General features: G+C 45.0%; 1 protein-coding gene across 1 annotated transcript; it reads right to left on the bottom strand.

The window, feature by feature from the left end:
- Positions 1 to 3,684: 3,684 nt before the first annotated feature.
- Positions 3,685 to 24,227, bottom strand: GXYLT2 (glucoside xylosyltransferase 2). The gene is made up of 7 exons (XM_038149384.1): positions 23,882 to 24,227; positions 17,667 to 17,856; positions 17,346 to 17,477; positions 11,444 to 11,695; positions 9,918 to 10,041; positions 7,477 to 7,649; positions 3,685 to 6,870 (listed from the first exon to the last, which is right to left on the bottom strand). The coding sequence occupies exons 1-7, from the start codon at positions 24,061 to 24,063 to the stop codon at positions 6,688 to 6,690; spliced, it is 1,236 nt and encodes a 411-aa protein (XP_038005312.1). The 5' UTR covers positions 24,064 to 24,227; the 3' UTR covers positions 3,685 to 6,687.
- Positions 24,228 to 24,286: the final 59 nt, after the last annotated feature.

Genomic DNA, 24,286 nt, shown 5'->3' on the forward strand with positions numbered 1-24,286 from the left:
GGGTCCCGCGGCAGGGGGCGGGGCCGGCGGCCGTGAGGGAGGGGCCGGAAAGGCGGCGGGAAAAGCGGCGGGAAAGGCTCGGCCGCAGCGAGCCTTGAGAGACCGAGAGACCGAGCGAGCGGCCTAAGCACGGCCTGAGCGCGGCTCTGGGCTCCTCCTCCGGCCGCGGGTTATCGTCCTCCTCATGCCGGCCCCGCCGTGCGGATCCTCGGGGGAGAGAACGCGCAGCCGTTTCCCCTTCACGCGCCGGCCCCTCAGAGCTGTTGTTCTTTCCTCCCCGCCCTCAGGCTGAGGGTGACCGCGCTCCCCCCTGTTTGTGCAAAGACGTGCCTGTCTTTTTGTTCTCAAGAAGATCCCCATTTGGAAGGGGCCTGCCATGCAGCCCAGCTCCTGACCGTGCACACACACACAACACCACCAACAATCCCACCCTGAGCATCCCTGACAGCGGTGTCCCAACGCTCCCGGAGCTCTGGCAGCCTCGGGGCCGGGACCATGCCCCGGGCAGCCTGGGCAGTGCCCCGCCACCCTCTGGGGGGACAAGTCTTTTCTTAATATCCCACCCCAGCCTCCCGACAGCTTCAGGCCGTTCCCTCGAGTCCTGTCACTGGTCACGGGAGTGAAGAAGAGGTCGGGACCTGCCCTCTCCGCTTCCCCTCGTGAGGATGCTGAGGAGCCCGGCGAGGTCTCCCCTCAGACTCCTCCAGCAGACTCTCCTCCCAGCCTGGCACACATTCCCTGTGCTCCCGGGAGGATCCCTCGCCCATCCTGTGCCAGCTCTTGGCTCTGAGGATGTGAAGCCCTGGCAGAGCTGTCACTCGTTCCTGGCCAAGGTCCCGAGGTGAGGTAAAGAGCACATAAGAGGCTCTAGCCCAGGCCCCTCTACTAACTGGGAAAGAACTCAGTTCACAGCAATCACCTTTTCCTTCCATTTTCAAAGCTGAAACATTTAAATGTAATCCTAGGACACAAAAAGCTTGTAGGTAGTTTCATCATCAGTTTGTTGTGTGATCTCAGGCAAAGGGGTGAGGCAATCACACCTGAGCTTCTTCATTAATGAAACATAAATTATAATTACTCTTTGTAAGGTATTTGACACACCTTGTAATAAAAATGTACACAGAGAGGATGATTTCATTTTGTGTCAGTTCCCAGCCTGCTTGTGTTCACCGAGACCCAACAATAAGAATGATCACCTAGCTGGGGAAGATGTGGTGGTTTAAACATCTAAGTATAGAACAATGAGAAACTGTTTTACAACCAGGGTTTTTTTTTTTTTTCCTTCCACTAAAGTTACACAAAGCCTCATTAAGATTACCATTTCAGATTTAAAAACTTACTTTTTGAGAGTTACAGGCTGTTCAACCCCTGGGCACGGATCAATAATTAAAATTATTTGTGGTGTAAGACCAGCAGCTACTTCTGCTCTCAGTAATGAAGCTTAGATTAGGTATCTAGAGAGCCCTGACCCAACTTGACTTAAATCAGTTTCCCTTCACTGAAGTGTGACAGCAATTTGTAAAGTATTTCCACCCAGTTTGAACCAAAATTGATTGTTGTGCTTTGAAACAATCTGTAGCAATTCAATACAGCATTCAAGCAAGGGAGATGCAGCAGAATCCAGTGAGAACAATAAGAAAATGACAACAATCTTATATTATTTTGTTTGGTTTGTTTAAATTTATAGCTGCAGAACCTGAGTATGGTACAATAACTTGACACTAAAAATCATGGATCTCTGGAAGGAAAGTTGGTTGTTTTTTTTTTCTTTAAAGTATATCACAGCCACCTTGAGACAAATTATGATTCTCCTCTGAGAAAATGACTAAAAATCTTTATTGTGCTTTTAAAAAATCTGGAAGACTTGGGAGTATCGAAAGATGGGAACAGCTCACACACAGTGCCTTAAAAAAAGAGCCTGAAAAGAGAAAAATTGTATCTGTGGGAGCTGTTTCTTTTGAAAGATTACCCACAGGAGACACAAAAAAACCAAGGAACAGTCAGATGTGACAAACATTCACCTGGCTCAGCCACTGGCCCCAGCAAGTCCCCAGGGATTGTCTCCTATTAATCCAAGAGCCCGTGGCTAACTGGCCGGCAGTTTTCTCTCCAAGAAAGAAAACCTATTTCACACCTTCCTCCCAGTACATCCCTGGGACAGGAGCTTCCTGACATCACTGCAAAACTCTGGCACCAGACGGACTAAAACCAGCCCTGCTTTCTCACCTGGACCTCAGGTGCGAGAACCATGGAGCCCCTCGGAAGTGCTGAGCAGAATGGGAAGGAGATCTTTCCCTGAAGGTGTGAACCCTGAGAAGGCACCTGCTGTGCACAGTTCTAACCCTCACAGGAGGGAATTAACATTTTCAGGAAGATTCAGGAAAAGATGCTTCTACAAGAACAGGTCTTTAAAATAAAGAGCCGTGTCATTTCTGTGTCATTATTTCAGCATTAATTACCAAAACGATACATACACACTTTTAGGCTATAGTGGAGTAACAGCAGCAATTAAGGTACGTTTACAGAAATGCGAAAGTCAAACCAAAATATTTTACCTCAAAAGAAAACATTAACAAAGTGCTTTGCTCATCTTCCATGCCGCTTCTCAATTTGGTGTTTTGTCTCCATTTTCATTTCAAAGGAAGTGTTGACAGTTTGGTTTTTATTCCGATCCAGAATGAAAGCAAATTTTCCAAACATCACTCTTTCTTTTGAAGCTGAGATAACAATTCCTTATCTCGTGCCAGCGGGAGGTGCAGGCTGATCCCAGCACACACAGGCACTTGGCCCAGGAGCAGTGGGGAATGTGATCCTGGTGACTGCCCCATCCCATCTCACTCTGGAGGGGTGCTCCCTCTCTGTTTACTACCGTCCCATTTTATTGTACCTGATGGAGAGGAGAAAAGGATTCTCTGACACTTGATAAAGTGTCAAGATTTCTTTCTTTCTTTAGCTGTACTTCATTCCCAGCTTGGGAAATCTCTCTTCTCCCCACAGCAACACGGGCTGGAGCCACATTTACAAGTGAAAAACCCTGGATCACCGAGCAGTGTGACTGAGTGTGTAACACATCCCACACCCCCAGAGCCTGCCCAGAGCCCACACAGGGCCGGGGCTTTACAGCTGGCCCACCCCTGCCCATCCACGTCAATGACAGCTTCATTCCTGAGTTCAGAGAGCTGAGGCTGAGCCCAACACACCACCCAGCTGGGAACAGTGTCAGCAGCAGCATTGGGCTGAACAGACAGCTCAGGAGCTTCTGTCACACAGAGATGTCACAAGCAAGGACAGCACAGCAGTGACCCTACAAGAATGTCAAAAAATACGTACAAGAAGGAGGGATGCTAAATGACCTCCAGAGAGTGAAACACTGTGGAGAAACAGTGAGAGTAACAGTAAAACTGCAGTTTCCTTTGAGAGAAGGCTCTGATCTATGCTCACCGTTACACAGCTGGAGCTGCAGCATGACACACGAGCACTTTGGGGGAAGTAAAATGTATTTGTCTCTTTATATCCAATATCAGACTCTTTCACTACAGTAAAACTGTACAAGAGGAACATTTATCTGTGTTCCCTGCTGTCAAGCCTGGTATACATACACTAAAACATCACAGCTACAAAACTCCATCCCAACCAGACCAGCACAAAATCTTGTGTTTAAAGGAAAACTAGCAAACTATAGAGCTTGCTCAAAATTTCATTTATTTGTATTGTAAGCCAAGGGATCATCCTCAATTCAGAAATGCACTGCTCAGCCTCCTTGGGAGCTGTAACAATCAGTGCACTTGTCAAAGAAAAATCCACAAGCAACTCAGTGACAGAGAAAAGGGACATTTTTTACACACGTGCTCGTGCTGTGCACACACACACTCTGAGCAGTTTCCAGTTTCCCCTGTAAGCAAAATGCTGGTGAGCTCTATCCATTACACCACTGGAAATAACTAAAACACAGGAGAGGAAAGGGAAATGAGGACATAAAGTCTTTGTAAGTATTTACACATCCCATTATTAAGATAAATGAAGGCTAATTAATGTGGAATTAGCCACAAGTATGAAAAACAAAATGAATTAAAACTGGTTTCTTAGTGAGATGAATATTACAATCAACTACCGTTAAAAATAAAATATAACATGGTTTTGGAAGCTGTAGTGAAATATAAATTAGTAATTCTAACAACAACAAAAAACAAAGTTACATAATTGTTTTAAAACACTTTGGAGAGCTCAAATTATTGCTTTTTTCCTCAGAAAAAGCCCAGCAGGGGGGAACCTCGCCCATTTTTCCTGCCAGCTGATATTACATTAACAAGAGTCTTCATGTTAAAGCAAGTACTTCATATATTTAATAGCTGTTGAGAACACTACTCAGTTCTTCCTAAAAAATGTAGCACCTCCTGTGAACATAAAAAGCACTGCTTTAATCTCTTATCAGTTCATATGCAATAATGCCTTTGTTTTGTAATGAATTCCACTCCTTCATTTGAATGTGCCCTTAGTTGCAGGGCTCAGCTGAATCACAGCTTACACAACCACAGCCTCCCAAACTCCAGAGCCTCAGCACCGGGGCTGCAACTGTCTGGGCAGCACGGCTGTGCTGTGCAGCTCTCTGGGCCTTGGAGACACCATGGAAATCAGGAATTCGGCCTGCCCAGCATGCAGCTCCACCAGCCTCCTTAGACCTGTGTCAGCTTTACCCTGACGCTTGAAAATGAAGACCAAAAGCAAGCTAATACTTTATACAAGCTCTCAGAATTGCTGGCCTAAAAATTTACCTGTCATACATTATTTTAGACTTTTTAAATCAGCAGCTTTACCTTCTTTTCTCTGCCTTCTGGTTCTGAAATCTTCAATGCTCATTTGGGTCACATTTCAAACTTCTCTCAGTAGGTAGAAGTGCTTAAAAATTGGCAACTTACTCTTGCTTAAAAATTAGCAACTGAAACTTCAGCTGAAATAGAAAATCCTAAGGCAAGTTGGAAAGGCATCTCTGCTCAAGTTTAAATGACTTTCTGGCTCCCAGGTTTTCAATCACAGCAGTGGAGCTGCCTCTGTCCTTCACATGTCAATTTGCACTCTGGTGGCAAACACTGTGAGATAAGGGCTGGAGTCAGAGCACATTGTTTAACCAAACTGTGATTACAATTTGCAGCAGAGGTGCAAACAAGGTTTCTGTTCCTATCACTCCCGTGAGGTCCTGCAGTTCTGCTGTCCCTTACTCCAAGCCCCTGTCCCACTGCTCCCCTGCTCAGCTGCCTGCAGCCCTGCTCTCTGCCAGGCTGTGTCACAGACACTCCCGCACTCCAGGGCTTGGGAAAAGCTTGCTGGGACTCCAGCCCGTGCACAGGCTCTTATCTGGCAGCCTGGGATGGCACCAAGGTCGTGTTTTCCCTCCTCTCAGGAAGTGCCACACAAGGAGAGAGAAATGTGAGAGACAAAAGGGACACTCCTGGTGTTTTCATATGAAACCCTGACTGGATAGGGGAGAACACCCAAAACTGCAATTCCTCAAAAATCCTATTTTAACTTTGGGAACATATCCTTTCCCTCATCCACAGTCCCCAAGCATTTCTCTCTAACAAATGTATGATACATGTACAGGATATCCCATCTGTGCCAGTTTTCCTTTCATTAGGGGAATGCTCCTAATCCTTATCTCACGCTGCTCACCCCGCTCCTACTTTGCCTGTTAGATACAAAAATGAGCAGTTCCAAGTAATGGCTGATGTTTTCTGCTCAACAGACTTGAAAAGTAACATCATTTTCTCTGCTGCTTCCTTGAAGCACTCCTACACACACCCATGGGGCTTACACCTAGAAAATGCCCTCTGGGAGTCTGCTCTTGGATCACTGCTCTTTAGGAGTGAGTCTGCTCTTGGACAGCTGCTCTGCATCTTTCAGCTACTGCAATTTAAATAAGCTCTTTGTGCTTATCACAAGATGATGATCATACCTTGGAAATTTAAGCTAAATTAAGTATTTTAAATAAACATCAAAGCCATTTTGTATCCTCTTCCATTTTGACGCTATTAATTTTTTATCCCAGCATAAAGGTCTCAACTTCCCCATCCCTGGAAGTGTCCAAGGCCAGGTTGGACAGGGCTGGAGTAACCTGGTCTAGTGGAAGGTGTCCCTGCCCATGGCAGGGTGTGGAACAAGATATCCATGATGGTCCCTTCCGACCCAAACCATTCTAGAATTCTGTGGTGCTGTGATCCCAGAAATGGAAGAGCCAGGCACAAATACATTTCCATGCAGGAGAGGGGAGTCAGGGGCAGCACTGGCCATCCCCCAAGGCAGGGATGGAAAACTGTGTGGCAGTGGAATACTGCTGTTACTGTGCAGGGAATAGCACTTAAAGAGGAGGATGGATTAACAGTACCTGGGTTTGTACTCTTCACTGACAATAGTCTTGGACCATGCCAAGGCAGAGAATACATTCTTCAACTGTAAGGGACTGGGGTGGCAGGCCACAACTGTATTCCACAGAGAAAGGATTCTCCTGCTGTTCTCAGCATAATCTCAGGAGGCTTCTAGGATTTCCTGCTTTTTGTAATTTCAAGGGTTATTAGAAAATTGGAAAAAGAAATATTTTAATTCTGAGCTTCGGTAAAAGAGCTCTTATTCTTCATTTATATCCTCCATGAAATGGAGTACAAGACTTATAACTTCTGTGTAAGAGAGCTACAGTTAGTGTCTGTGGTTGGCCCCCAAGTACACAATGACACGATTTTCATACACCTTCTTCATTGTTTTCTCAATTTGCTTCAAAAATACTTGTGGAATTCTCCCACATAAAGTGTGCACTGTATCCAGAAACCTGGACTGCAGAGGGTAGTACAAGGACTGGAAGAGATTGTCTTCAAATGGAAACTAAGGAAAAGAAACAAAAAAGAATGTTTAGTTTTCAGTAGTTGTGAAAGGGCAGTTTGTAAGTTTCTGTAAGAGAAAACCTTCCACAGGTAGGGCATGTCTTGTCCCTCACCTGCTGAATGTCACCAACCCCATCACTTCACACCCTGCCTGCCTGAAGAGTGCATTGACAGGAATTTTATTAATGTAAGGATACTGTAAGGAAGCAGGAGTTTTGGCAAGCAGAGCTGTACACACACAACATCCCAACCTGTGCCTACAGACAAGATTCTGCTCTCTGTGTGCCTGGAGGCCTGAGGTGCTCAGGGAGGACAAGCTTTCCTGGGAATTTATGGACCAGAGCTGCAGCCCCAGCATGAGAAACTCCAGTCCAGCTTTTTCTACCTTCAGTACTACAGAAAAGCAATTTATGAGCCTTCTTGATTACTATAATGCAAAGAAAAAACGTTTAAACCACCTCAAATGCATGAGAAGCCAAAGCAACCGTGTTCACTTGTGTCTGGTGGGTTTTACCCAAACACAACTACCCAGCCTGATGGCTGGCAGAGCAATGTGAGTGAAGCCACCCTGGGGCACAGGGAGTGGCTCTGCGGAGGCAGCACTTACATCCCGGATCACCTCGTAGAGGGCCTTGAAGGTGGGCTGCTTGTCGTCGTGGTAGACGCCTCTGTTGCCGTGCAGGATGGAGACGCCCTCCTCCTCCGCCCCCCTGCAGTTGCTGCCGTACATGCAGTGGTCAGGCCGGTAGTTCCACTGGCAGGGGAACACGTACAGACACTCTGCCCACGCCAGCAGGGCACGGGGAAGGAGAGGAGACACGTCAGACAAGAGTTAGAACAAATTAAACCAGCCTGGGACCGATGATCGGGGAATATTCAGTCACATCTTTTGCAAGTATCCCCAACGGAGACACCTCCTTCTCTCATGGCTGAACACTCCCCAGCTGGTCCTGAACAGACAGGACAACACAAAATCTGGGACTGAACACAACCCAGGGGAGCCCTTCAGAAAGCTGAAGTGGAAGAACCAAAGTGGAAGAACCAAAGAGAGCACACAGCAGGTGGCACTGACCAGCACCCTCTGCCATAGAAGGAGTCTCTGGAGTGGCAGGAAGCACACAGCAGTGGGGTTATGAAAAATCCAGACTCCTCCCGAAGCCAGCAAGGGAAAACTTGCAAAGTATATCCAGTGCTTGCTGCTGAAGCTGTCACAGAGGCCATGACAATTTGTTACACAGCAGAGCATAAGGGGTGGTGTATTTTATCCACAGCCCTTCAAAGAGTCGTCATCCATTAATTTCACAGGTCTAGGTTATTTAGAGATGAGCCTAATTTCTCAAAAGGGCTCATAACTCCCTTTCTCCTGGTGATTTTTTTTTAACTCCAAGCACACACTGCTTGCAATCTGCTTGTCATAAATCACTCCAGTCCCTGCAACCTTTCTGCCTTGGCCCTGGGGAACAATGAATGATGGCTGGTGCCAGCAGGGCACGGCAGAAGCACTGAAGATTGAATTCTTCCCTTGGCCTTTCCCAGCTTCCCAGGAAGCCTGCAGCTGGTCTCGTGTGGTTCTTGAAAAGCAGAAGAAAAACTTCCTGAAACTTTTCTTCCCTTAAGGCCTCTCCAGCAGAGCACCCCAGAAAGGGAGAGCAGTCTGTGGAGATGGGCAAAGGGAGCAGCTCCTCAGGCCCAGGGCACAGAGCTCTCTGTGGTTTGAACTCACATCTAGAAAAAGGCACCTGCAGCAGTCTTGGCCAGTTCCCCTCCCACCTTCCCAGCCAGTCTCAACAACCCAGAGCTGAAGACCCCAGAAAGTCCAGTTTTCTGAGCCAATGGTACACAGCTCTTTCATTCTCTTTTCTTGAGCAGTCTGATAACACACAATTCATAAAAAATTCTTTACCAGTTCTGAGGAAAGGACAGACTGTGGTGCAGCAGAGTCTCCACATGTAGCTTTGATAGAGAACACCCATCACAATATTGAAGTTTTTTTGCAGCCTTTGTTTTTTTCCTGCACACTTCAGTGAACAGCTTGTGTCTGACTTCACAACTAATCTGTCTCCATATTTTTCTTTCTCCAGGAGACCATGCTCCCATAACATTTGTTTCCTTTTGGAAACTAATTCCCACTCTATTTTCCCCTAGTACTGGGGGTAATCTACGGGACACTGATATTTGACATCTGTCTGCAGTAAACAGATGTTTGCTTTTTCCTTTGCTTCTCCTCACTCCAGCAGTTAGCCTGAATTTGAGTATATCCAATTACCTACCCCGTGACTCCTCACGAGAAAAAGAAATGGGAGCAGAATAAATAAAGATAATTCCAAACTAGGTTTATTATCTTAAAGTGGCAAGGTCACATAGGAAACCAGGAGAGGCAGTAGGGATGGACACTCAGCATCCATTTAGAAGCATGGAATGAGGTTCTCAGCTTCTCTGGGAAGTGTGTGCTATGCTCAGTGTTTAAATCCCTGCATTTCTCACCAGCAGGACATCCATGACATCATCTGGTGCCTGCTGAGGCCAGGTCACTCAGCTCAGAGGCTGGAAGCTGCTTTAGATATTCCAGTGGCTGTGTCCACTTTCTCTCTATATTAGCTTTGTTACTGATTTGCATTAAGTATCACAAGTCAGCTGAATTTCACAAAAACAGGCCTTAGCTTTGCAGAAAGTCTGGCATTTTCACATTCAGATAAGTATCTGAAACAAAAACATTTTTGCAGCTCCACCCTGGTCCAGTGACACCCTGAAGCACACACATGACATGAACTTCATCCCCTCACTTCATCATTACTTTTACACCTCATTATTTTCTCAAATCTCCAGAAAACAGATTTATATATTCAATGGAACCAAGTCCAAACCCCATCACCTGCAGCAATGTCAGAATTATTTTCCTAGGTTATAAATCCTTTGAGGATGCAGTTATACAATAACTCCATACCAGAGTATTTATGCATATTATAAACAACAAATAGCAGTTTAAAAAATCAAGCTCAAGATATTTCCCCAATGCAGATAATGAAGACTCCAAAAATCATTCCTTACCTGGGTTAAAGTAAAAAATGATATTTAGCAGATCCTGGTCTCCCCACGTGATGTAATTTTTGTACTTTTGGTACAATGGATATAACATTTCCTCCCAAGTCAATCCACCTGGTATCAAACTGTTCTGCAGGGCAGGAAAACAGAAGCAAGGGGTTAAAATCATGATCAGTGCTGTGGTATCTGACCCAGAGTGGTAACAGACAAATCTCTAAGCTCTGCAAAGCCACGATGGACACCCAGGTGAAAAATGAAAAAGAGCCAGGAAATGTTGGACCTGGACAGGGCTGAAACAGCAGAACTCACTGTGTTTATCTAAACAGGAAAACAAGGCCTCCTGGGCCCAGCTCTGATGTCAGCTCCTGCTATTCACAATCTTCCTATTCCAAGCAACAGGAGGGGAAAAAAGTGAAAAAGTGAAAAATGCAGGGGCAAGGTGAAAACCAAGGCACAAAAGCAAGGAAAATTACAGACTAAAGATCATCCTCCCTGGGAATTACAGTAGTAAGAGCAATGTTTGGGGGTTTTTTCCTCCAGCTGTTCCTGTAACAATGTGGGAAACCCCTGGCTGTGCCTGAGGAGCCCCTTGGGGCAAGCAAAGTTTTAGTGATTATAGAATATGTGCTCAACAACACAGATCTGTCATGCAAACGTTCCCTTTTCACTTACACCAGTTCACAGAGTCACTTATCTGCAGCAGGATGCAAAAGTCTATTCACAACAGATGCAGAAATCACCAATTTCTCTGGATATTCACATCAAGCTTTCCAATTTTAAAAACAATACAGCAACTGCACTGAAGATGCTTGAATTTGTTCTTTCATGTATCTTTTCAGGGAAATGTAAGAAGTTGGGAAAGCCATTTTTAACGCTGCTACCAGACTGCTTCAGCTGCAAGTTCTCACTGCTCCAGCCTTGAGGAAGTTTTATTTATTTTAATAATCATGTTCACAACAGCTTTTAGTACCCAATTATACATGTTTCATATTTCTCTGATTCTTTGTATTACGAACATCATGCAATTTTACACTGAGCTTTCCAAGATATGAAAACATATCGTATTTGCAGGGAATGCCCTGATAAAGGAGAGGAATGATGAGGAGGACTCCACTGATATCAGAAGGTTAATTAATTATTTTATTACACTATATTATTCTATATTATATTACACTGTATTACATTACATGTAAACTGAATCTGCCAGGCACTCAACTCTGCACACACTGCCCAGAATCTTGTGGCTGTCCCGACAGTCCCCACACACACACACACACAGCCCTGACAGGCCAAGGAAACAAAACACCATCACTTTGGGTGAACAATCTCCATATTGCAGTCTACTTTTGCACAAACACAGGCGCAGCAAATGAGACAAGAATTGTTTTGATCATTCTCTGAGGTTCAGAGAACGTGAATCCCAGAAACACTCTTGCGAAAGTTGCCTTGCTTTTCTCTGTGAGGAGAAATGTGGTTACAAAAAAAACCCCACACCAATCCTGAGTTTCTGCAGCAGCTGCAGCTGCTCTCACCTTGAAGCGAGCGCTGCGGATCCGGGTCAGGTTCATCAGCATCACGCCTGAGTTGAGGCCGGTGCTGCCGTAGTAGGGGTGCCGGGCGAAGCGGCTGTACCAGCCGATCTTGGGGATCTCGTGCTCGGGGGCCATGGCAGCCAGCTGGGTGGAGTTGAACTCCCTCAGGAGGTGCCAGATGTCATCGATGGGCCTCAGGAACAGCACGTCGGTGTCCACGTAGAGCAGGGAATCCACATCCTTTAGAATCACCTTTGGGGTTTGCGCAGCGGGATGAGAAACAAATCAGAGAGGCGACAAGCACAAAGATTATTGGCAAAAGGCACTTCTACTCTAAACTGGTAATTTGGAAGAGGTTATTGATTTATCAGCTAAATGTAACACAGAGGAACAACAGTTATCAGATCATTGGCTTGTTGTTTGCTGTGGGTATTTTTTGAACTGCACAATAAAGCAGCTACCAGAGCACTGAGGTTGGATTAATCTTCTTATGAAGCAGCAATTCACCGAGCTCCCAAAAATAACTGCAAGGACTACCTAATTCAGAAATTACATGTAAATAAAATGTATTTGCAGACTATTTTCAAGATCTCCACTGGCAGAAAGGGTAACCCAGGAGACCAGAATATTTAGACTTACCTTCATATATAATTAATATATACAACTGTTTCACATTAATTAAGACAACCCCATTGATCACCAACATATGTGCATCCCCCTGAAGAACAAAATATGGTTGTTAAACAGAAATGTCACATTAAAACATACCAGGTCGTATTCTGAGCTCTGTTACCAGATTCTGTATGAGGAATAACCACAGTAAAGCTGGTCAGGTCAGAAAGGTGTAAACTGCAGATTAGAGCCAGGATATTTCAGCGGTTCCTGTTGACCATGTTCCCCCTTGTGGCTGCCCAAATCCTTACACACTCCTTCATTAATATCCATGGTGGGACAAATAACCTGGTGCTTCAAGTCTTTGTAAAGTAATAAGGATCATTACCTACAGCTGACCACCAGTCCCAACTGCATTTTCATTGCTCTTCTTCATTATTTGCAAAGCTGTCCAAAATTTCCCGAAGGACTGAGATTTTCTTACTTTGGTCTAGCCAAAACCCCTATTTACTTCTCTCTCTTTCTTTGAAAAGCAAACCCAAAAGGTTTTGGATTTTCACCGTGTGGAACACAATAATCACTCTCTCATCCAACTGCAATGACATTAATGACAAACTCTCCTATTTATGCAGGTGAAAAGAAATTCTACCAAAGAAATTGGGTTTTACATAAATTCCAATGTATTGTGACTGAGGATTACACATGAAATAAGAGTGAACAACATTAGGATTGATGGGTGAGAAAGTGGGTGAAAAATATCACCTCTAAGCACGCTCAACAGGAATCCACTAAGATGCCAAATCCCCGAGTAAAGACTTAAATGAGATTTTTCACCTGACTCAACACATTGGGATTCAGACTGACATTTAGTCAACTTTAACAAATCCCTGACCTGTATTTCTGACAGGATAACTACATGTTCTTCCTACAGAACAGGGCAGGCAGGAGAAGGAACTGTCTCTGCATTTTAAACAAAAGTTAGGCTTACTACAAACTCTAAGTAAACACATTCAACACAGTCCAGATCTCGGCTGGATGGAAGATTATAGCAATACAGCATTTTCCCACAAAAACCCCACAAACCACCACGTGGAGGTATCTGTAATTAAGTGACAAAAATTGTTCAGTAATGCACTAAGAGCTCAGAGTAAATATTTGCAGATATTAAGTATCCTCAAGTCCAGTATTAAAAACCAAACCAATAAAAAAGACAGGTACTGTAAGAATAAATCAATAAAAGAAAGACAGTCTGAAAGGAAGAAAGGATTTCAGTTTAGGGATACCCTGGGTATTGTGTATTACTTATTCTGCAGCACCTAGGAGCCCTGATTCATAGGGACCTGCTATATGAAGTCACAAAATCAAAATGCATTAGAAAAAGAAAAAGCACCTCCAAATTTAGTCTGAGACAGGAGGTAACACTGGAATACAAGCAGAGCAGACTTTGCCTGTGGATCCACAGCACACTGCAGACCATGTAAGATTTTTGTCTAAGGGGGCCCTGGTAAAAAGGCAAATTGAGGCATTTTTCAGCAGGAAAAACTAACCCCAGATCAGGGGGAAGTTTAATGGGTACCTACAGACCCTCCTCATCCTTCCTGGCCACTGCTTCTTCCAGCAGAAAAACATTCTTTCAGCAGCTTTCAAGACACAAATAAATCTAAACCTGTGGAAGTCTATGGACTGTTACAATTTTCCTACAGATTCAAGCAGGTATTGCAGTTTTTTGTGCAGTGCCTACCAGCACCTTGTATTCCTCCCCTCAGGATTCACATGCTCTCCTTTCTGCTCCCTAAAAGATTCCTCCTCCTCCTGTGTCCAAGGTGTTGCCCTGCAATGACACCCAAGTGGCTAAAAAAAGAGCTGTGCTACCTCCCTTAAACCCTTCCCACTTTCACATGTTGAGTGTTAAGACTCCTTTAAAAGCTGCAGATGTCAGTTTGAATTGCTCACATCTCTCCTGCCTGTGCCTTGGGATGGGGGGATTTAATTTCACCCACTGCAGCTGTAGGAGTTCCTCACAGAGCAGGAACTCGCAGTGCAGGTTAAAAGTGACACACAGTGACCTGGAGCAGGAGCTTTGCCAGGCTGTGTCTGGAGCTCACACGAACCATGCAGACACACCTGACAGCCTGGGATTTTGGAAAGGGATGGCCAGAAACACAGCTTGCTCTGCTTGCCTTCCCCTTGTTCTGCAGGCACTTACATCTTAAAAGTGTGATTCTTTTTTTTTTTTTTTTTTTTTTTTTTTTTTTTTTTTTTTTGCAGCTATATAGAGTATTCTTAGTAAATCTGTCAAAAAGTTCTGGCTATATTTAGCCTGGCACTTCACTTAAATACTCAATTATCTGTAATTTGATTTCACAACTTCTGTCTCCATAGATTCTCCCTGTGTTAGCAAGGTTGGCAAAGAATAACACACTCCTGAGTAAACACACACTGGTGTACTGTGAAGCTGGGCTACCTAAGGGTTTGTGAGGGCTCATGTGGCAGCTTAGCACAGCTTTACCCAAAATTAGGGACAAATCACTAAGCTTAATGCTAGAGTAACAGTGCCACAAAGTTGAGTTACTAAACCTTATTGTAGGTAGAGATTAACTCAAGTTACAGCAGAGACTTTTGTCTAGATAAGGCCCTGGCATCTATTCCCACTGGGCTGGATACTTGAGCATCCCTCAAGAGGAAAGCTGTAACACAGGGATATTGCTAATCTATCTTAAAAGCTCTTAAGTAGATTAAGTGTTTTGAGAAGGGCTCTAAATGCTCATCCAAAAATCATCCAAAAATCCCTTAGGCATTTCAGGATACTTTAGCTGATTGTTTTGGTAGCTCCAAAAGAGCAGCACAGAGACAGCTGCAGCCAGCCCTGAGGGACCAACATCCCTGGGACCAGAGGATGCTCCTCACCTGCTGCCTTAACAGCCGTGGCAGGAGTACAGTCCAGTTCCCAGTGACTGCTGAGAGCACTGCCCTCCTAGTTTAATGATAAAATTTCACTCTGTGCTTACAAAAAGATTCCTCCCTGTGTCTCTACAAATGCCCTGCATGGTTTTGCTGCAGCAGAGTGCAGCAAGAGATTGACTTGTGAGATTACACAGAGGCACCATCTACATCCCCTGCATCGAAGTGCAAATGTGATCAGATGTCTCAGAACACCTCTGAAAAATGCAGGATGCTGTACAGTCCTCCTGAATATTTCAGCATCCTGGGCAGAGTCAACAAGCTGGGAATGTGCACTTCAACCTGTTGACCAGGACAGAACAGCTCAGTACTGCAAACTGCAGGGTCACATCCCACAGCTCTACTTTCACCACTGGGTAAAATCACTGAGAGATTCTTACCCCATTTTCCCTGAACACATTCCTCAGACCCTCCTGTCCACTTTCACACGCCTGCTGGTGCTGCAGAGGAGATTTCTTTGGCAGGAAAGGCACTTGTGAATCAAAGACTCGCATTCCACTCGGGTTTAGCATTATCAGGAGCAAGACAATTTGCACAACTGAGAGCTAAGCAGCTGATAACTACTGCTCTCCTGGGGTCCTCCCGAAATCCAGGCACATTTCATGCTGCTGCAGGGAAAAGTGCTCAGTACACAGAAGGATGAAAAAAACCCCAAGCTGATATTCTGCTGGTATTTATTAAAAATAAAAGTCAAACTAGCTCTCTTAACAGTGAACTAGTGAACACTCGGAACCCTCTGCTCCCACTGTGTGCTGACAGTTCAAGTGGGATATCAGAACCCAGTTATCAAACACCAAAAACCAAATTAATGGCTGGAATTACCCAGAAACAGCCTAATGTTGTGCCAGCCTGTGAACTCAAGCACCAAACGTTGAGGGTCCCCCAGGGCATATGCCACCTCAGCTATGATGACAGCTTGCTTATTATACCCACATCAACTCCGTGTCAGCTGCAACTCCTCTTGGACAGCCCCTCCTACACAAAGCCATAAACCTCAGCCTGACCACACACAGCATTTTGCAACTGCCCCTAGAGAAACAAACATCTACAGCTGCCCCCATCCTGCCAACACAACAAGCAACAGTCTAATATTCCTTAAAAGTTACTGGAGAACTTCAGCGACGTGTGAGTGACAAAAAGGAATCAGTGAAAGCACTGCCCAGCCTGAAGGAATCAGCATGAAAGCATAACCCCTTTCTGTCACCAGAACAATGAAGAGAAATAAAAGTTAAGTCATTCCTATTATTAGTCTTCCAAAATGACAGAAAGTGTCCCAGAATGACAGAAATTTCTGTTCACCTAGGACATCCTGACACTGTATGGAACGAGCTAACACTTAGGGATTATTTTCCAGGTGAGACAAATATTTACTCAGGGGAGAGAGGATCCCTGCTGCAGTTGGAGTTACTTCCAGCCCATCTGGCCTTTGTGCTGCTGATAGTCCACCCCTAAATGGCAGATCAGCAGAACTGCTGACAGCACATATTTTCTCACATATGTATTCACAGGCCACGTATCTGGACACGCAGCTGTCTCTGATTGCTTCCATCTGAGAGGGGAAAGATTTCTTTGTCCCTCCTCCACTTCTTCTAAGACAGCGATGAAGAAATCTGGATCATGTGAACAGCTTGTCACTTCACTGGAGTCACCCCAATCAACAGCAACCCACGAGATATTTTTGATAGATGTTCTCAGTTCCACAGAAATTGCTTTATGCAAACGTTCTTTCAACTTCTGATATGCAAAATGGGTATCAACACTTCCCTTCTCTCCAAGTTTACAACACCGAGTATAATACAACTTTTCAGTGAACTTGAAGAGTCCAGGATGGACCAAGCTCTTGCATGAAATCCAACTTCAAACACACTGGAATTATTAGCTTAAGGGCAATTCTGACAGTCCTGGAAAAAAGAAGTAAAACTCAAGGAAAAGGGAATGCTGGGAGCATCAGTTTAAAGGCTAACATATGGAAAGGAAGATGGTGGGTAAAGAGGGCATGTTGTAAAAAGTGTTATTTACAAAAGGCACACAGTATCTACCCCAAAAGATCTGCCCTGAGAGAGCTCTCACATTCTCTCTGGAGTCTGGAGAGCCCGAGAGGCACATGGAACTGGAGACAAATCAGAAACACACATCCTTTGTTAGCCAGGAAAAAGCCAGGCTGGATTTCTGTGTTGTTTTTTCTACAGTGTCTTAAAGCACAGACTAAAATTATCTTTAAGCAGATGTTTCACCCTGAAAATGGTTTTAATATTATACCAGCAGAGCTTCCTTTCTGTGGAATTAACCTTTTCCTGAAGCAACCTCCTCAGAAATCCAGGTGCCTTACCGGAAGAAACAGGCGCTGGGCAGCACATGGTTTGAATAACTTTTTCCATTCCTGAGCATTTCCTACTGAGAAGGTTATTGGGTAAATGTTGGACTCAAACTTCTTTGTATATGAGGAAGGCCACTCCTTTAACTGAAAGACATGGTGGGAGGAAATCAGACGCTACACGTTACAGAGCTTTTGTAAAAAAATGCATGCATAAGGAATTTATAAGCGTGTACAGTAAACAATGTGCCCAACTGCTACTTGTGGATGTTAATGTCATTTTCTCAGAGATTTAGAACTTATAACTAATTATTACCAAATGACAAAGAAACTCACCTTTGTCTCAAATTCAGGCTTAAGGGAATCCTCGGCAAAGATGTGGAAGCAAAGCCTCCTGCTGCTGAAGAGAACTGCTGATTTCAGCATGATCAGCGTCTCCTCCAGCCGGTCCCCACATGCCACCACTGCCAGATGCATGCACTGCAATGATGAGGGCTCCTTTGGATGTTTCTGCTCTCCAGGCTTCCTGAAAATTCAGGGATAGGCACATAAAACTTACTGAGGTAGACATGAAGAGAATCCCTCATTAACAGACATCAGGGTTGGTTTTTTTCTTCATCATTTTGCAAAGGATCAGGAGGGTTTTTTTGGTTAGATATTTACAGAAGAAGCAAATAGCATGGTAATTTCTGTCCATGGTACAGATCAACAGTGTTACAATTATAACATAAAGAGAATTTTCTGTTATTCCTACATTTCTGGGCTTGCAAAAATCACTGCACTATAGGCACAGATGAAGCCAATTTCACAGCACCTTAAACCAGACACCACCTTGCTCTGTCCAAATGACAGCTCCTTCCCCAGGCCAGAGGTCACAAAGCCAGAACAGAGTTACAAAACTACCCAGCCAACTTTCTAACACAATGCAGATCACACAACTGCATCCAGCAATTTCATTTCCAAGCCCATAATGGCTACACTGGAAGAAGACATCCATACTTTAAAAAAAACCCCTACTGCATCCATATGTAAATTGTTCTAACAGTTAATTAATTTTCTACTAAAGATGCATGCCTTAATCCTGGCCTGAAGGCACTGGCAGAGTTTCAAAGGACTGCTCTCCATTTCACCCCATGGAATCCATGAGGTTTTGCTAAAATAGAGATTTTTGAAAACAAATATCCCAGATGAATCAGACAAATATCACATACCCCAGATGAATCAGACTATATTCCAAGGGCCAAACTGTGGGATTTTCACTCAGCACCCACCTGTGTGGGCTTTAAATACTCTTCATCCAGATACAGGGAACACAGTAAGAGGCACAATGAAGCTTCCTGCTAGCCAGAAAAAATCAGGTTCTCCTGGGCAGCTGAAGACCTTTTGAAAGCAGTCTTTTGGTTCTGTGTTTAGTGTGGAGGTGAAAATTGCATCCTCCAGGAATGCTTGCACCATGGTGTATCCACATTCCAACACAGATGGCACTTAGCCTCCATCACACAGGATGGAGCTGACCAAGCAACTCAATCCCAGGCACAGTAATCATTCCTGGAGAGTTCAAATGGCAAATCATAGATCACTGCCCGCTCTGGACATACCTCTGAGCAGAGCACATCAACCCCAGCCCTGCTCAGAACACACAATTACACACACACAATTAATCACTGGAGTTAATGCTACAAACAGAAGTTCTATATACGGAGAAAAATGACAGTTTAAAGCTGTTATTATTTTTTTCCAGACACTGAAGTGCTGCTCTCTGCAACAGCAGCATTCTACCCTTCAGAGTAACCCACCTCTGTGTAAAGGAACACCAGGCACTGGCACTTCACTGACTGTACACGTTTCATTAAGGGTTTAAAATCTTCTCCTTTAGTCTTAATTAACCCCCAATTTCATCAGTGTATAAATAATGGAATATTACATCTATGTGAAGTGGTATTTACTTTCCAACCTATTAGTGTAAAAATTGCTGAATTATTGAAGTGAATAATTAGCTGCTCACTCAGATCACCTTTCCCCCCTCCTCTCCATCTGTGTAATGCTTCCCCTTAATTGAGTCTCTAAATCAAGCCATGCACAGGCTGGGAGCTGCTTTGATGTAGTTTCTGGCAATGGAATTCACTGGGAGAGGGACTAAACCCTGCACTTTTATTGCAACATTTCAAAACCCCACACGGCTTTCCCGGGCAGTTTCAGCCACAGTGAGCTCTGCATTATGCAGCTGTTTCGCAGTGAAAAATCCAGTATGTGCACACAACACTTCCAAAGGACAGACTCAGCAGAAGCAATCCCTGGTGAAAGCAGAATGCCTGGAAAGCCCATGGGAGTAGGGATAACAACAGACATCCAACACAGACATCCTGGAGGAGAAAGCTGAGCCTTGGAGGTGAGGAATTTCCAACACTACAGGGGTTCAGGAGCCTGGAGTGGCCTGAAGTGGAATAAACGTCCCAGAAAAAGGAGCTATTTGAACTACATCAGTCATAGTCTGGGACACTGAGGGCAATAATCAGTGAGAGAAGCAGCAAGGAGGTACAGAGGAACTTTGGGACAAAACATTTTGCATCTTATTTGTAAGTAATTAAAGAAACTTAGAGGACAGTGAAAACAAAGGTGAGCTGCAATGGGAGATAAAACAGTGCCACAGCAGGATGCATTTGACTGCAATTTTAACTTAGCCTTGAAAAAATAACAATTATCCAGAAGCCGGAGAAGGGGCAGGTGTAGAAGAGGCAAAGTCAAACTGCCTGGAGGGCAAACAAGCAGATCCAGATCCCCGCAAAGAAATCCCAGCTCCCCTTCCCTGCGCTGTTCATGCAGGCACCCCACACAGGGCAAGGAGAATGGAAAGGACAGGAGGAACAACAGCTGGACGGAAGGACATCCCTTCAAGATGTGCAGGACACAGTCAAGTTGTCCCATCTGTAAAATGGGAACAAATGTTACAACTCTAACAATTTCCCACCTCAAGAGACTCCCAGGACATTAAAAAGCCCAAAGATCCACAGAGTAATGCAATTATTATCATTAGCCAATTCTTCCTAACATTTACATTCATTCCTTTATAGCTCAACTTGTCTGTTATCAACAGTCTCTAGCTGGATTTTATAACCTAAATTAAATGTTTAAGCACTCCGAAAGCAATGCAGAGACCTGGGCTCTAAAGTTTAATATGTTTGACAAGAACAAATACACAAACTAAGATTAAGCACTCCAGAAAGCATCACTAAATACTTGCAGAACACATCCCCACGGGGTGACTGAAGACTGAACTCGCTAAGATGGAGCACAATAAAATGTTTACAGCAAAGACCTTCCAACAATACGGAGCAACTCCCCTCCAGTTGCTCACTAGTATTTTATTTACTGAATACAATTTCTTCAGAAAGGCACTGACACAGCAGGAGCAGCCTGAGTGCTCAAGCACAACAGCGTGCATTCCTAGGTCTTAAAGTTTAGATTACATGTAATTTTCTTATTAGTCACAGCCAAAGTGCCTCAAACATAATTAACCCAAAACCTGTCTAAATCAATCCAAATCCATTCTAAATAATGCATTCCCACCTCATTGCAGTGCCTGCTAATCTATTCAAGCCTTCAAATTCATTCCTGAAAGATAATGCATGCAGAAGTTTCCAAAATGCAATATAGCTGTTGATTTTTGAAACCTTCTTCTCATTATGATCTCATTTACTTTTGCAGCACAAACAAGGGTAGATTCAGGCATTGTATCAAAACTGATGATTCACTGAACAGGCTCCTTCCCCGACAGGCACCCCTGAGTCAACGTCCCAACAACAGCTCCATGATGTGAAACACATTTTCTTGCACACTTTGAAATACAGATGGTTTTGAATCGACCTTTCTCATTTTGCAGCACTTGCACAAAACCAACTGGAGCTGCTGTCAATCCAAAAATGGTTGAAGTTTCAACCTTCTCCTACCACTCAGAGAAAGGGAAAAATGCCCCTCAAAACCAGAATGGATGTTTCTCTCTCCTTTTATGAAGTGGGTTCTTTATGAAACAAGTATGAAATACTTGGGGTTTCAGCATGTTATTATCAAACTCAAGCCAAACCTGCATCTGTGTGCACACAGGCCGCACAGAAAGAAAAAGTATCCTGACAGGTTGCCATGCAAGGGATGTTTTGCACTGGAGAAGTTACTTTCAGGGAACTAAATGTGATGGTGAAGGTTCACTTCCCCTGCCTTGCCACACTGGTGTAAGAAAGAGCATGGTCACATCTGCCCTTCAAATGTAAAATGATCCTCCTTCTTTTTGATACTTTGCACACATGGGTTTGGCATGTATTTCAAATTCTTTATATAAAAAAGTCTTACTGAAGGCATAGAATTTGCTACTTCCAACAGAAATGAGCAGTAAACCACCACGAAAAATCAAGTTTTCAAAGCTAACCAGAACCTTACCTAGATTTGTTAAAATTATTTAATGGCCAAAGCAGGACACAGGAATGTCATTGCTAACATTTGTGAAGCAGCAGCCAGCTAATGACATGTGCGTACATTAAGCTTTATGTACAGCTTCTTTTGTTAAAAGAATTCTGCACTGCTTAGAACCTGATGTCTTCTGATATTATGGGACTACAGAAAGCAATATTATAAATCCTAGTCAAAATACAATTCATCTTCCCTGCACAATGCTGATTCCCATGAAGCAAACACAAATCCTAAATTACACCTTTGTTTCTGAGCTGAGCTCAAATCTCTGACAAACCACCCTGACAAAGCTGAATTTAAATGTTTTACAGTCAGTCTGTCAATCAATTCTGCTGTCTCATACAAGCATGTACACTGGGATCACCTCCCAAGATCTTACAGTCCTAATAAGATTGTTATTATCCTGAATGAATCAGTTAGATAAAGTGGGATGTCTTGCATGAAATAAAAAAATAATGTTCCTTTGCTCATAAGGAGGAACTAAAATGATAATCATGACCTGTTTCTTACAATCCAAATTCAAACCCCTCAAGTGCTTTCAGTTTAGCTTGGATCAGGCTTTTTAAGCCCAGCAGATCCCACCACCTGATGCCTTTCCAACAAGGCGAGCATCACCTCCACTTCAAACCACTTACATCACACCCTCCCCAAAGAAATTCTTTTTTTATGGATACCCTCACCTGAATAAATTTTAGTAGTAACTAATATAACACAGAACCTTTCAGCAAATGGCTGAACAGGACCTACTGAATTGTGCTTCTCAGTTATACAAACTCCTGCTGGGGCCAATGGTGCAGGATGACGAGGGAAAAAACAACCACCAAGGCCCACAAACAAAATTCTGAAGAAAATGCACACTTTGAATACTAAATTCCTCTTTTTTTTTTTTTTCTGTTGTGTTGCAGACTTTGTAAGGGAGACTCGCAAAGTCAACAAATAATCAAGAAGTTAGATAATGTCAAATTGTGAAACATGAAGATGCCACTAAAAGCGCTTTGAAGTGGAATGGTTGTTTACACTCCCTGGCAGTTCCACACTTTCCGGGCTCCCTCCTTCAGTGTTCTTCTTGATTTCCATGATAATCACAGAGATATGCCTTAAAGAAAAATGACTTCAGGAGGTACAGTTGCTAGTGGAAATAATCCTGCTTTAATACCGGCATTTAAATTCTGTCCGTGGCCCACTCTCAGTCCCAGAAAACATCTCCTGCATTCAGTGGGGTAACAATGCTGGGAGAAACCAACTGCTTTAATAAGTTAAGGAGTAAGAGCTCAAGAAACGGGAATAGTCTTCCATTCAGAACATCTCTGTGAAATCATGAATCAGAGACACAAAGACATACCAAGTTAATTAGATATATGAGGTCACACTGACCATAATATAATTGGAATGCAAGGGGGAAAACACGTCCTCCACCCACTGAAAGCTGCCCTTTCTCAACTAATTAGTTTTTAAAAAAATACCCTGCCTGTAAGGTGCTGGGAGAGGAAACACACCACACCACGATTTAAAACACCTTTAAAGTTCTGCTGAATTAATTTACATCTAAAAAACATTCCAAACAAAAAGCTCGAAAGCTTAAAATCTGCCAGTGCCTCCGCAGTTTGGAACCCAGGGGCACCACACGGCAGTGAGGAGCGGCATTCCCTTTTCCCTGGCGAACCCGGAGCGCAGCAGAGGGTGACAGCACCCCTCAGAGCAGCCAGGCAGCAGCACAGTGCCCACGCCAGCCTCCGAAACAAGGCCAGGACCGAGGGAGAGCCGCTATTTCAGAAGCTGCTCCCGCACGGGAGGGAATGCACCTGCCCGGGCACGGGGAAAACCCTTCGTGGCACCTCTGGCAACTACGCTGCCAGGGGAAACGCGCAGGAAAAGTTTGTACTCGGAAAGCTCAGCAGTTTGCACAAGGGTCTCTCATCGCCGATCGCCAGCGGGGGAAGAACAGCCGGGAGAGGGAAGTGCCCGACGCACCGAAGCGACACCGCCGAGGGGACCCGCGGGGCGGGCGGGTCACGCGTGGGGCTGGGCACGGGCACAGCGGCCGGGGATTCGCGAGGGCAGGGGCCGGGGCGCGGAGCCGCCCCCGTTACCTGGCGCTGGCGCTGCCGCCGCCCGCGGGGCTCCTCCTCGGGGGGCTCCGGCCGAGGCGCGGCGGGCGGCGGGCGGGCGCGGAGGGCGCGGGCGGCGGGGCCGCGCTGCCCGCCAGCAGATAGAGCAGCAGCAGCACGGCCAGGCACAGCAGGGCCGCCGCCACCTTGCAGGGCCGCCGCATGGCCGGGTCAGCACGGCCGCATGGCCGGGCGCGCCCCGCGGCACGGCCGGGCCAGCAGCGCCGCACGGCCGCGTCCCGCCGGCCGCATCGCCACAGCCCGGCCCGAGCGGGGACGTGGCCGCACAGCCCGGCCCGAGCGCGGCGGGGCGGGGCGGGCCGGGCCGCGCCTACCGTACTGCCTGGAGTAGCGGCCCGGCCCCGGCACCGCCCGGGCACGGCGGGA

The sequence above is a fragment of the Motacilla alba genome, chromosome 12 (assembly GCF_015832195.1).
Source record: "Motacilla alba alba isolate MOTALB_02 chromosome 12, Motacilla_alba_V1.0_pri, whole genome shotgun sequence".
Classification (NCBI taxonomy): domain Eukaryota; kingdom Metazoa; phylum Chordata; class Aves; order Passeriformes; family Motacillidae; genus Motacilla; species Motacilla alba.

Bases quoted from the DNA above. Each gene is read 5' to 3' on its own strand.
- GXYLT2 (XM_038149384.1), bottom strand. From the start codon at position 24,063: ATGCGGCGGCCCTGCAAGGTGGCGGCGGCCCTGCTGTGCCTGGCCGTG. The intron at 7,650-9,917 runs GTAAGGAATGAT...TGGCGTGGGCAG, and splicing joins CATTTTTTACTTTAACCCAG to AGTGTCTGTACGTGTTCCCC. The intron at 6,871-7,476 runs GTAAGTGCTGCC...TCTTTTCCTTAG, and splicing joins TCTACGAGGTGATCCGGGAT to TTTCCATTTGAAGACAATCT.